General features: G+C 49.8%; 5 protein-coding genes across 5 annotated transcripts; 2 read left to right on the plus strand and 3 right to left on the minus strand.

The window, feature by feature from the left end:
- Nucleotides 1-213: 213 nt before the first annotated feature.
- On the plus strand, nucleotides 214-1,680 carry BO87DRAFT_381293 (xanthine phosphoribosyltransferase). The gene is made up of 5 exons (XM_025624497.1): nucleotides 214-421; nucleotides 646-752; nucleotides 816-1,128; nucleotides 1,200-1,312; nucleotides 1,373-1,680. Exons 1-5 carry the CDS (start codon nucleotides 389-391, stop codon nucleotides 1,419-1,421), a joined length of 615 nt encoding a protein of 204 aa, XP_025473969.1. The 5' UTR covers nucleotides 214-388; the 3' UTR covers nucleotides 1,422-1,680.
- Nucleotides 1,681-1,736: 56 nt separating this feature from the next.
- BO87DRAFT_381295 (dolichol-phosphate mannosyltransferase subunit 3) lies at nucleotides 1,737-2,818 on the minus strand. Its single transcript, XM_025624498.1, has 3 exons — nucleotides 2,640-2,818; nucleotides 2,486-2,554; nucleotides 1,737-2,358 (listed from the first exon to the last, which is right to left on the minus strand). Exons 1-3 carry the CDS (start codon nucleotides 2,685-2,687, stop codon nucleotides 2,197-2,199), a joined length of 279 nt encoding a protein of 92 aa, XP_025473970.1. The 5' UTR covers nucleotides 2,688-2,818; the 3' UTR covers nucleotides 1,737-2,196.
- Nucleotides 2,819-3,418: 600 nt separating this feature from the next.
- Nucleotides 3,419-8,646, plus strand: BO87DRAFT_411223 (ABC1 kinase family protein; the record flags this gene model as incomplete). The annotated part of the gene is made up of 12 exons (XM_025626420.1): nucleotides 3,419-3,938; nucleotides 4,024-4,158; nucleotides 4,216-4,335; nucleotides 4,392-4,526; nucleotides 4,586-5,769; nucleotides 5,830-5,919; nucleotides 6,046-6,050; nucleotides 6,198-6,202; nucleotides 6,622-6,977; nucleotides 7,040-8,379; nucleotides 8,444-8,584; nucleotides 8,628-8,646. The coding sequence occupies exons 1-12, from the start codon at nucleotides 3,578-3,580 to the stop codon at nucleotides 8,644-8,646; spliced, it is 3,891 nt and encodes a 1,296-aa protein (XP_025473971.1). The 5' UTR covers nucleotides 3,419-3,577.
- An 868-nt stretch (nucleotides 8,647-9,514) lies between these two features.
- Nucleotides 9,515-12,163, minus strand: BO87DRAFT_402178 (uncharacterized protein; the record flags this gene model as incomplete). The annotated part of the gene is made up of 4 exons (XM_025625661.1): nucleotides 9,515-9,755; nucleotides 9,831-10,504; nucleotides 10,560-10,610; nucleotides 11,531-12,163. The coding sequence occupies 4 exons, from the start codon at nucleotides 12,161-12,163 to the stop codon at nucleotides 9,515-9,517; spliced, it is 1,599 nt and encodes a 532-aa protein (XP_025473972.1).
- Nucleotides 12,164-12,233: 70 nt separating this feature from the next.
- On the minus strand, nucleotides 12,234-12,544 carry BO87DRAFT_381299 (uncharacterized protein). The gene is made up of 2 exons (XM_025624499.1): nucleotides 12,443-12,544; nucleotides 12,234-12,380 (listed from the first exon to the last, which is right to left on the minus strand). Exons 1-2 carry the CDS (start codon nucleotides 12,467-12,469, stop codon nucleotides 12,249-12,251), a joined length of 159 nt encoding a protein of 52 aa, XP_025473973.1. The 5' UTR covers nucleotides 12,470-12,544; the 3' UTR covers nucleotides 12,234-12,248.
- Nucleotides 12,545-12,733: the final 189 nt, after the last annotated feature.

The raw sequence follows: 12,733 nt of genomic DNA on the forward strand, positions 1-12,733 counted from the left end.
TCCCCGCATCCCGAATATGGTAAAGTCCCCCATGGGCCCATGATTTGATCTGTCTCTGTCGTGTGGCAGCCCGGCGGGCAAAAGTACTCGGCAGAGAACCTTATCCAGTTATCCAGCTTGTGACGCAGGTGTTCCTTTAATCCTAATTTAAAAATTTGAGTAAAAAAAACGAGGGGTAAAAAAACGAAAAGGAAAAAAAAAATTTCTGGGTTCCAATTTACCCCTCATATGTGATCTTGCCATCTCCGTACTCTCTAGTATCCTCACCTATCCATCTCACTTGTACACGCTCCTGACCTCCGGTCAAGCCTTTTGATCATCTCCAACACTACTTATCATATCTCCTCAATCGGTCAATTCCTGCGAACCCCTCGCACCCGCCGTCAAAATGCCTCAGAAGGTTTATGTCACGTACAACCAGGTATGCAGGTTGCTTTCGAAATCTCTACATTTTCCGAGCCCTTCAGCCACATGTAGATGGTCTTGATTTTTGGGCTTGTGTGAGGCGTATCTGCCATTGCCGGTCTTGCATGCTCATAATTCTCGGTCATTTGGCCACTTGCCTACGTCGCAGCCTAGCTTGGCCGTCACACATTTGTCCGTTCAGTTTGCAACAATCCGCTAACATCCGAATGTCCTTGGCAGGTTCACAAACTATGCCAGGCCTCCGCTGACAAGATCCTGGACACCTTCCAGCCCAATCTTATGATTGCTATCGGCGGTGGTGGCTACATCCCTGCCCGCATTCTCCGGTTCGTCGGAATAAAACGCAACCTCATTTAGGAACCTTATTCTGACACTTATATTTCACGCAGTTCTTTCTTGAAGCGCACTGGCGAGCCTAACATCCCCATTCAGGCCATCGGTCTGTCGCTTTACGAGGACCTGGGTCGTGGTGACGCTGAGGAAGTTCCCGGAACCAAGGTCACCCGTACACAATGGCTGGACCTGAGCTCCTTGGAAATGGCCAACCTCATTGGCAAGAACATCCTCATTGTTGACGAAGTTGACGATACCCGTACCACCCTCGAATATGCCGTCAGCGAGCTCCAGAAGGACGTTGAGATTGCGCAGAAGCAGCTCGGCCGTGAAGGCGAGAAGACCAACTTCTTCGTCTACGTTGTTCACGTACGTTCATTATCACGATTTTGTTACTTTCGCCGAATTTAAATCCTTCATACGACTAACAATCTCTTCAGAACAAGGACAAGCCGAAGAAGGGTGTCTTGCCCGAGGATATGATGACTTCTGGCCGTTACCACGCATCCGTCACCACCGCTGATGTTTGGATCTGCTATCCTTGGGAAGCTAAGTACGTCATTGGACAAAGCGCCGGACTATGGATATATGAACTAACATATACATCTTACAGGGACATTGACGAGCACGACAGACTTGCTCAGGAGAACCCTCTCGTCTGAGCTTCTTCTAGTCAGCGCGATATTGCTCTCGCTTAGCCACTCTTTTTACCTCGTCTTTCCATGCCTAGAAATCCTGGTTAAGCCATCCACGCATAGATACCGGCTCTCGTTGGTTGCATATATGCTGCGTTCCCCCCGTTAGATATTGGAAGAAGAGTTTTGCATGTTTCAGGTTTGCTACGGAAAGGTGTTTTGATGGGTTTATTTGATAGAACAAAAGCAATTTTGGTACCATGAATGATGAAGATCTTAGCTTATATTTTGCTCTTGAGTAGCGACTGCATATTCTTCACATCACATAGATTGGTATTACCTCTTAACAACAGTTGCGATTCAGGTTCGCTCACGCAGAATGCGAAACTATTCGTTTTCTCCATGGCGTTCAATATGGAATGTAGATGGCAATGTGTCATCATACAAGAATCCCCGAGTAGGGAGGTGACACCACAAAACAAAAGTGGTTCCATAGTAGTAAACATGCCATGCATAGACATAGAAACACACAAAATCGAATTGGACCGCTGAAACCCAATTACTCAGACTAAGAAGAGTTCACTTCAGTGTAATGGCATGAAACACACCTCCACATACAGGACATCAAGGGAACAATGCTCCAAGGGCCCCTTTTGCCCCAGGAAAACCTAACATTGAAAGAAGCTAGTAGTAATAAACCGCCCCCATCCAAGTAAACCAGACCACCATATTGCACAAACCAGCCGAATCAACAAGAAAAGAAACTGATATGGTATTGGACAGTGAGGGATTCGCTGTTTTTTTAATCGACATCGACATTCGCTCTGCGCAATTCGGCCTTGGCCTGTTCGATCTCCTTTTGTAGCTCTTCATGCGCCTCGGGCACATCATTGAATGTGAGGATGGCCAGACCCAGTCGGCCGAGAAGATAACAGCCAAAACATATTAAGGCGTAGAATGGGAGCTGCAGAAGATGAAGTGTGATGGTTAGCAAGTTGGGAGTGTGGAATTGCGGATCGGAGATATTGCAGATGAAGGAGGGGGGGAGGTGTGGGTTGTTGGTCGCAGAGGTGGGCGATGGGGAATCGTACAACAGGGATGACTTCAGTCTGGACGGTCTCGTTGAGAGGAACGAGGCCAAGGTAGAGGACTAGGTAGAGCTGGACATGGTGGAAATTATGCTGGTTAGTGACGTGGTTTGCGACAATTGTACAGCGTGTTTGTTAGACGGAGCTAGTAGCATACCGAGGAGACAAGTAGGAGAACGGAGAGAGTCTGCTGAGCACGCGTCATGGTGATGTTTGTGTAAAGTCGAGAGAAAAAGTCTTGGTCAAGATGGACTGAAGTAAAAGAGGGTAGAAGTGATGTTACAATGTTGCCCGGGTTTAGAATGAGAGACTGCGGGAGAGTTAAGCTGGTGTCTGTCTGTCTGTCTGTCTGTACGGAGCGCCTGGCCAAGTTGCCATATCGGGGCGGGTCTGGACTTGCGGCTCGGGACTAGTCGGGTCGCCGTACGCCATCCCAATCCGGGTTTAGTTTCTGTTGCTCCTTGGTTATGGACACAAAATTGATTAATCAAATATTATTAACTAACTAGACTGCAGGGTACCTGACAAGGTAAGGGCCAAGGAGGGGTAGATTTACTTCCCCCTCTCATGACGTTGGGGGTCAAGTCTCTGGAAACTAGAGACCTGCGTCTATCCCGTGGTTAGTTGGTATGTTGTGAGTGCTGTGTGCTGTGCGGTATAGAATGTAAAAGTATGGATTAGTTCTGCAATGTTAGATTTGGCATGTTGAATAAAGAAACAAGTAAAAGGCTCCAGAAATTGCTTAATCTGGATATTTTGTCTCTTCTCGCAAGTAGAGCCTCTGGAGTAGCAGAGAGTCAGTACTAGTACCTACTTACTACTTTTGAGAATACACCACCTGCATTTTATTTGCTCTACCTGCACCTTGGATTCCTCGGGTGCAATAGTTTCTCGCGCTAACTCCGATCAGGTGAAGAACACCATTGTCGCTCAATACTCTATAGAATTCATCCTAGCAATCATTTACAACCTCATGATTGAGCAGTTCATAACTCCGACATAGCTTCAAATTTTAGAGGACAGCGCCTTTTTATTGTCTTACAATAACCACCTAGCTTGGGCTTGCCATACCGACCAAAAAGCGGGCTTCAAGAAATGGAACCCCCTAGTGGCAGGACTGACGTCCCAGGGAGCATGCAGAGCAACGACCATCAATCTGATTTGAACCCAGGGACAGTTGGGAGTGCTCATAGAGTACAGTGTCCCCCTCTCAGTCAAGTTCTCTCCGAATTGGCTTCACTGCCACCGGCCTCCACACTTGCGGCAACTGAGCCGTTGCCATCTGAAGAACAGAAGAACTTGTTCGAATCCCTGCAAAAATGCCTCAAAGCTGCAGAGAATGCAGACGTTTCGGACGCTCTGAAAGAGACTCCAGATATCCTTCAGAAGCTGTGGAAGTGCAGATCACCTTACCTAGTACCAGCTGCAGAGGCTATGGCGAATGGCAGCAGAGCCCGTAAGTCATCAACCACTTCGGTGGTATCATCATCACCGTCAACCAAGCACTTTCTGTCTTGTCACCTAGCTAATATGTTTGATAGCCTTATGGCGGGTATCCTATGGCAAGACTGGGGTTTTCGACTTCTTCCTTCAGCTTATAGCGTCGAAGGAGACCATTGATAACAGAGTCATCCTCCATGCGTTACGGCTCGTCGGCAATTCCTGTGCTGACACTAGTGAGTTCCCTGGCCCCAAGGGAAACTTGAAGAAAGCTCAATTCTGATTGTTCCCAGATGAGAATAGAGAGACTGTAGTGGAGCACAATTACACGGCTGCTATTGTACAGCACTCAAGCAATCCAGAATTGATTCAAGTGGTAATCCCTGTCCTTTATAACATTTGCATCGACTTCGGTAATTGGAACCCCTGCTCGGATTTCAAAGCCAGTTACGATGCTGACGGTTCATAGGGCCTGCTCAGACACAGTTAGCTGCCGATAAGATAGTCTATATCCTCTTGAAACTAGTGAAAGATGGTGCCTTCAAGGGCAAGGATGCCCTGCTTGACTACGTCTTTGAGCTTATCGAATTGGTTGGAGAACAAGGCATGACCTCGCTCTCCCCCCCCCTTTTGCATTTCTATTCTAACTGTGGGAATGTTCAGAGCAAGGAATCGCCTCGTCTCCCGATGGGACTATCTCACTTCTTGTAGAACTTGCTCTTGACGAAGATGTCGCTTCCACCCCAGCCCGTTTCTCCGGTCTTGTCAGTGGCCTGGCGACATATCTAAACAATACGCGCTTTCAAGAAATCTGCATATCCAGTTACATGGTGCCCGACATTCTGGGGGTGCTCAGCCGGTCACTGACCTTTAAGACTGAGTCATCTGCTGAGGATACCCAGGCACTAGCACAGTCACGGTTGAAGATCAACCAAATCCTCGCGGAGATCTCTGGATCCACCTCATTCGCACAGTACTATCCGCTGGATTCCCCTCTGGCCCAGTCTCTCAAGACGTGGCTAAAGTCGACGGATGACCAGCTGCAGATATGCTCCTGTGTTATCCTGGGCAACTTGGCTCGCTCAGACGCGACCTGCGAAAGGATGGTTCAAGATCTGAAAATACATGAAGAACTAATATCTATCCTTAAGAGTGATGTTAGAGGCGCGGTATTACACTCTGCGCTTGGATTCTTGAAGAACCTTGCGATCGCTGGTAATAACAGGCTGGTACTTGGAGAGGCTGGCATACTCCCAGCGGTTTCACGTCTATGGCAATACGAGTCCGTCCCCCAGGTTCAATTTGCCGCCACAAGCATCGCACGGCAGGTGATAGTGGCAGCGGTTGATAATATTTCTCGTCTCCTAGAGGGACTCCCTAGGGACGGCACTGATTCTAACGACGAACGGACGTATTTGTCTTTGCTACTTGCTCTCTTCCAGAAGACAGACTCTACTCCCATCAAAACAGAGATTGGACGCACTGTAGCCTCCATATGCCGTACTTTGGTGCCAAAGTCTCGGGAAGGGGATCCTACTGCTGTTGCCCTGCTGGACAGGTTCTTCGACTTACATGAGGATATCGCGCTGCCGGTTGGTGCTATGATCGCCCAATCACAGTGGCCTGTCGTCCGGAGTGAAGGCTGGTTCGCAATGGCACTTATGGCGTCCGATCAAGGGGGCGCCATGGCAGTTTCAAGATCCCTACAAAGAATGGAAATTCTTCCACTGCTTGAGAAGACGTTGAGTGCAGAAGCCTCTGAACCCGCGGAGGAGACCGAACAATTGCAGACAAAGAAAGATCGTGACAATATTTCTGTCCTAGTGCAGGAGTTGCTGAAGAGCGATGTAAGTCTATTCTCAGAACCAAGATTTTAGCCATGATTGGTATTGACGCCCCCTTGCCAGCCCGACACGCTTGCCGAAACCGATAAATCTACCATGCAGCAGTTAATGCACAGCCATGTGTCCAGGCATCTTCAAGACTCCAAGCCAACAGTAAATGGCTAAGAGAGCATCATGCCTATCCATCCTCACAAGCATCTTATACCTTCTTATGTCACCTCTGGTCTGATACAAATTATTTTTAGACAGTTGGCTTGCCGGCCGGTATTGGCTGCAAAGATTCTGTAAGCTCTGGAGATAGAACCGGGTAATTAGAAGACTCCATAGAATGAAAGATGATCGTGAAGCGGGCGCCTGCATGAATGCGTAGAATGCGTAGAATGCGTAGAACGCGTAGAAATCGTATGAACTACTAAACCACAACTACGTAGTAGCAGTAAGTAGGAGAGAACAAGTACTACTACTCGATGACGTCGCCCCACGTGCTTGGCCCGCCGGCTGGGCTTCCTGTCCATCCCGAACCTCCAACAAACAACCAGAAGCAAAGCAAAGCAAGCGCATCTCCTCTTCGCTCTCTCCCTCGCCTTTATTATGACCGCCCAGGCCAGCTATTGTGCTTTCGATGACTGATTCACCTGCTCTCGAGCCGGTGTCTTTACGAGAACATGAGGACGGCCGTCCTCGCGAGCCGTTTCTGTTTAAGCCGTGGTAGAAATCCACTGCTAGTGTCCCGCCTTCTTCCGCAGCCTCGATTGCGTTTCGCGCGCAGGCCATTATGGACGCAGCAGCCTTTGCGAAGACCCCCGAGGGGAGGTCCCTCGATCAGAACTGTTCTCATTGCTGCTATGACGCCAGGAGCATTCCTACAACTGGCCGAGGATGGAGATGACGACAACGGGAAGACCGGCGAAATGCAGATGCTGGAAGTCTCGCGCCAGGAGGTACGAAAGACCGTCGACGACGATGCGCGAGGCTTGAAGCGAATCTGGCAAACACTCTACGTCTTTACATACTGTTACATATATGATCCGATTGCGACGGGCTTCCGGTTTGTCCATCTCGTCATAATCTTCCTACCTGTCATCCTTACGGCTCCGACGATATGCTTTGGAAAGCAGTTGAAGGATCGCGAGGGCATACGCACAGGGACTCTCTGGTGGTATAGGTTTTTGGTCCGATCTATGGAACGCGCAGGGCCAGCATTCATCAAGGTAAATAATTAGTCGTCGAGCTCTTTCACTCCGTGCTTTACTCATTCGCGGTCTTCATCCAGCTTGGACAATGGGCGGCCTCACGTACCGATATTTTCCCACCGGAACTCTGCGACATCATGTCATCACTGCATTCCAATGCACCTGCACACTCATTGCATCAAACGAAGCGAACAATAAGGAAGGCGTTCAATTGGCTGCCATTCGAAGACATATTCGAGGAATTCCAAGAAGAACCATTGGGCGTGGGCGCTATCGCGCAGGTATACAAGGCGAAGCTCAAGCCCAATCTTGCGGGGACCGATGACGACATCGACCTTCATCCACATGGTCTACGAGACAAGGTACGAAAGAACGTTGGGGCGTTAGTCAAGAGCTCTCCTCAAAGGGTACCATCGTCCTATGTAGCCGTCAAGGTGCTTCATCCGAGGGTAGAACGCGTGATTCACAGAGATCTGAAAATCATGTCGTTCTTCGCATCCTTAGTCAACGTCATACCTACCATGAATTGGCTGTCTTTACCGGATGAAGTTCATCAGTTTGGTGAAATGATGAAATTACAATTAGACCTACGGATTGAAGCCACAAACCTTGTCATGTTCCGTGAGAAGTTCAGGTCACGCACCACAGCCTGGTTCCCATACCCGTATCTGGACTATTCTACCCGCGAGGTGCTCGTGGAGGAGTTTGCACAAGGTATTCCCTTATCAACCTTCCTCGAGGTAGGTGGAGGCGTCTATCAAGAAGAGATCGCGAACGAAGGCTTAGATGCCTTCCTCCATATGCTGTTGATCGACAACTTCGTCCATGCGGATCTGCACCCCGGGAACATCATGGTTCGATTCTACCGGCCGAGTGAATTGGACCTGTCACTGGGAAATAAGTCTCGCGCATCGGATGCACCATCTGCGGAAGAGGTTGATGTTACAGAATCTGTGCTCGCACGGTTGCGTCCACATATTAATAATCGGCGCGACTGGGTGAAAGCGCTTGATGATCTAAATATTGAAGGCTATCGACCCCAGCTCATATTCATCGACACTGGACTGGTGACTCAACTTAATGAACTTAACCGGCGCAATTTCATTGACCTGTTTCGCGCCATTGCCGAGTTCGATGGGTATCGAGCAGGTGAACTCATGGTCGAACGATGTCGTCAACCGGATGCAGTGATCGACCCATATTACTTCGCTTTGGGCATGGAACACCTGGTGCTAAACATCAAGTCACGCACGTTTGCCCTCGGTAGCGTCAAGATCGGAGATGTACTGAGTGATGTCCTATCCATGGTCCGTAAGCATCACGTTCGACTCGAGGGGGATTTTGTAAATGTCGTTATCTCATGTCTTCTCCTTGAGGGCATTGGACGTAATTTGGATCCCAACCTTGACCTTTTCAAGAGGTAGGTAGACCTTCTGGCTTTGTTACCTCGAATGGCCCACTGACTGACTCGTTTTGTTATTTAGCTCCCTTCCCATTCTACGGAAATTGGGATCTAACACTACCGCTTTCAAATCAGTCCGGTCCGGCGACATGTCCATGCTTCGCGTATGGGTAGGGCTGGAGGCACGCGGATTGCTCCAAAGCAGTTTCGAAACCGTCGAGCAGTGTGTCAAATACGATCTCTTATCGCCTAACATATGATTGCAGATGCAAGGGGAAGGATTGAACAACACAGCCAGCACCCGCATACTTCTCCAAGCGGTCCAGGGCCAGAACACGTATTCAGCTCAATGATGCTCGAGAGATGTAACAGAAAATCGGGGTGCGATGTATACCCTCGGTTCTATACGCACAGAGATCAACCTTGGCTTCCAACCTGACGTTGATACCCATCTCGCCGTCAGGCACTGAGCGACAGATACCCTTAATAGCGCCGGTGGTCGAGCTTTCCACTACTCTCCACTACTCTCCACAGTTGGCACAGTCAGCACCGATCTTGTCAGTCGTGCTTCAAGTGATGTATTGCCGGGACACGTCAAGCAAATGACGGATTGAGCTGAAATGACTGCCGAGGCAAAGCCATCCTGTACAGTATATTAATATATAGTAGCCAGTCACTTATGCACAGCATTACGATAAATTACAAACACGAACATATCACCGCCCACGATTTGATGGCAGCATGGATTCATATATATTACAAATCAAGATAATTAATATCAAGACAAATTCCACATGAAGGGAAGAGAGTGGAGCTGAGAGGGTGGCACTAAAAGCCCAGAAAAAGCATGCAACCAATAGAGAGAAATAACCCCGGTCGTCCGATTTGACGACGAACATTCCTGATACTCCAGCATCCACATGACGTTATAATAAAGACATAGCCGAAATGAATAGAGAGGGGCACGCAAACCAAGTGATCCGATCGAACAAGAACATGAATACTATAGCAGGGCAGTTCCACAGAATGAACGAAGAACCGAGACCAGACGCCTGCGCCTTCCCAGAGTATCCTGCTGAACGGTGTCGACGAAAGTTGCGGCCATGCGATGCTAACGATAATCAACCGATTGATGAATCGACCAACCAGTCGGTTAGTTTTCCCGAACGGAGGCGCCACTGGCACGCCACCAGACATCTCCTCCCCATCTCATTAGTCGCTCAACAGCGGCAGTTGGGGTGTCCAGGGCCGGTCGGATATCCAAGTAGAAAACAGGCTCTCCGGTGGGTTCGGGAGGGCCGGAGTAGTAGTCAATAACATAACGGACTTCCTTAGGACCGGATGGCGTCTGCCGCATTACGAACCAATCGTGGCGATCGAAAGGTGGGTTTGACCTACAGTAACAGGCAAATGTTAGTTAAGAATCCTCAAACGGAATAGAAGAAACAGGCGCTAATGGGAGTACTGACTCGAATTTGGCAGGATACACCCAGCCCAAAGCCTGAAGGATCCGTGCCTTGGGCGTTAGGTCTTGCGGACGACCCTGGAATCGGATGAGTCGCGGCGGAGGAACATCCTGCTTGGGAGCCCTAGACATCTGCTCCTTAAGCTCGTCCATCACGATGTTCTCCTCTCCGCGACGGCATTTCTCCCAGCCATCTGCCAAACCCTTGGAGAATATACGCTCCCACCGAACAATCTCATCCCAAGCGCCCTCATTCAAGAAGTTGTGAACAGCAACCATGGCCTCGACGGCATCCTGCGGGGTATCGGTGTAACCTTTGCGCAGCATGGCGTTGTACATCTGCTGGGGGGAAGGATATTCCCAGTTCTCATTCATATCGGATCTGGGGATGGACGAGACTTCTCGCTCCACCGGGAGATCTACAGTCTGGTTGGGCGCCCTTTCCTGGGAGATCGAGGCGAACATGTAGTTGAGAGGGTTCAGCTTTGAGAGCGTAGAACGCGAGTCGGAGCTGGGAGCTGGGTTCGAGGGAGGCTGCGACTCCGGGGACTTGGACTTCGGAGGCACATAGAACGGGGAATCTGTAGACCGGACTGGACAGGCACTGGGAGGTTCGGAGGCGGGTGACGGGGCTGGCATTGCCGGTGTGGTGTTAGATGCGTGCATAGGACATCCTGGCTATACGAATTCGTCAGATTTCTCGCATCTGCGCTTAAGTAGCGTTTTTACGTACGGGAGGAGAGGCATCTGAAGATGGCACAGGGTGCGGAGCCGCGGGCGCGGGCTTTGTTTGAGAGTCTGCCCAGAACCAACCCATTATTGATGCGCGATGGAACACAAAGAAAGTTTAGACGAGAGGACGAGGAAGTTGACGACAGACTGCCGGACGCAATATGCTAGGGAGCGAGTGGGGGGCCGTCAGAAGATATCTCCAGCAAAGGGCGAGGACAAAAGCGATGATGTATAGCGACGGTATCGACAGTAATTTCGGCGATACGAAATGATTTTATTTGCAAGCCGGAAAATTCCCGCCCGCCGCCCACGTGATTCCGGTTATCTCCGCCATTGTCCGCAGCCAATCAGGCGTGAGCTGATTGACATCCCTCTGCAGGCCTGAGGCACTGCTGCGGTCAGAGCAGAAACAAGTACTTGATACTGTGGAGGCCACCACGCCTGCAAGAGTGATTCTTTCTAATATTAAGCAGACTTACTTATGTACAAGTATTCGCTCCATCCGGATCCAAACCATCCTTACCATCCTGGTTGGGCGACCTCTTAGATAACAACAATCGCATGTTCCAAGACGCAAAAGGGCTGGGATAGAGCAGATCCAACGACAAACGGTTGAGGAGAAGTGATAAATAATCTGATGAATGTCTGGAACGCCAACTGAAATCCCCCGGCGCCCTCCAGTAACTGAGAAATCAGATAAGCCCATAAATATCTGCACAAACTCTCCCGGACCACTATACTGAAACAATAAAACTGAAAGCGGGGTCCTTGAAAGAAATCAGTCGATCAGAAACAGCACTGGCTGGGAAAGACAAAAAAAAAAAAAAAAAAAGACAGAATAAGAAAGGGAAATCGTTCGGGGGTGTCTGCATGTCCGATCAAACGCTTAATTGGGCAATCTGAAATATACAAAGGGAGCGGAAAGCCGAGCCAGCTCGACATTGTCGGCCATTAGCCTTGGACATCCTTCACCAGCCTGGTCAGAAGTGCATATCCGAATAGAATTGCAAACCCAAGCCAGATCTTGTTGCGGCGGACCCAGCTTTGGCCTGCTTCTCGGGCGACATGGCCGCCTTCCATCACCGCACCGAGTCCCGGAGCGCTACCATTCGGTCGTCGGCGAAGCGCACTTGTCTCTGGAGAGCATCTAGTCGCACTAGGATCAGGCATGAGCTGGCCAGTGTTGGTGTCGATGCGACTATCCTTCATCCACCTCCAATTTTCTTGGTCAAGCTCTGGCCACTCCGAGCGAAACTTTAGACCGCCGTCTCCAGCTTTCACATTGTTGATACCCTTGGCAGTAGGGGTCACGCCTGGGGTCGCGCTGACATGGGAACCGCCACCAGTAGAATTCCACCACCTAGACCGCGCCGCCAGCACTCGTCGCTCTGCCTCCGATGCGCTCACGCTTCCGGTGGTCATCTCTTCGCTCGTCATAAAGGAGAGCAAGCCAATGAGAATGGTTGAAACCTCCCAAGCGGGATTAAATGACTTTGGATGAAAGTCACTGATGCTGAGGCATAGCCGAGTTGATGGTTGAAAGCGACCGCTAGGAGTGTGCATACGAATAGCCGGAGGAGCGAATGGGTACTCGGGAGGGAACATTAGGGTACCCCAATACTGGCCATTTTCATACGGTGTGCCTGGGGGTCCCGTGAGAATGTAGTGCCATCTAGATGGAAGGTCAACTTTAGTCGCAAACAGGCGACGCAGATAGTGATAGTCTGCTACAAATGACGTACTCAAGTATATTGGACTCTGACGGATGTGCCACAATGTAAGGCGGGGGATTCTTTTGAATGTTCTGGTATTCGCGAGTAAGCTGTTCATCTGTTAATTATACAATGCAATGGTATGGTTCCTTTTTTATAGGGCGCAACGCACGCGCTTGAAAGCCGCTTTTGTCGCCATCCTTTTTATAGTTCGTTCTGGGTCTGTTTGCAATAAGATCGGAGACGGGGGCGAAGTACGGGAGGACAAAAGAACGAAAGTAGCGAAGGTCAGGGGCGACAAGGGTAGAATTAATAACCGAGACTGAGCTGTTGGGAACTGGCCCAAAGTCAAAAGGGGCGGACAGGAGCAGATCGCAAGGCAAACGCTATCTGACACCAAGGCGATGGCGGAATGGGGGAGAGAGGGGAGAGAGGGAAGATCTGGGTCTATAGTTGGTTTTAG

Source organism: Aspergillus neoniger, assembly GCF_003184625.1.
Source record: "Aspergillus neoniger CBS 115656 unplaced genomic scaffold BO87scaffold_66, whole genome shotgun sequence".
Classification (NCBI taxonomy): Eukaryota; Fungi; Ascomycota; class Eurotiomycetes; order Eurotiales; family Aspergillaceae; genus Aspergillus; species Aspergillus neoniger.

Coding starts and splice junctions, on each gene's coding strand:
- BO87DRAFT_381293 (XM_025624497.1), top strand. CDS start 389: ATGCCTCAGAAGGTTTATGTCACGTACAACCAG. Junction 422..645: donor TTTATGTCACGTACAACCAG/GTATGCAGGTTG, acceptor TGTCCTTGGCAG/GTTCACAAACTATGCCAGGC. Junction 753..815: donor ATCCCTGCCCGCATTCTCCG/GTTCGTCGGAAT, acceptor TATTTCACGCAG/TTCTTTCTTGAAGCGCACTG.
- BO87DRAFT_381295 (XM_025624498.1), bottom strand. CDS start 2,687: ATGACGCGTGCTCAGCAGACTCTCTCCGTTCTCCTACTTGTCTCCTCG. Junction 2,555..2,639: donor TTCTCCTACTTGTCTCCTCG/GTATGCTACTAG, acceptor CACCATGTCCAG/CTCTACCTAGTCCTCTACCT. Junction 2,359..2,485: donor AGACTGAAGTCATCCCTGTT/GTACGATTCCCC, acceptor CATCTTCTGCAG/CTCCCATTCTACGCCTTAAT.
- BO87DRAFT_381299 (XM_025624499.1), bottom strand. CDS start 12,469: ATGGCGACAAAAGCGGCTTTCAAGCGC. Junction 12,381..12,442: donor CAAAAGCGGCTTTCAAGCGC/GTGCGTTGCGCC, acceptor ACAGATGAACAG/CTTACTCGCGAATACCAGAA.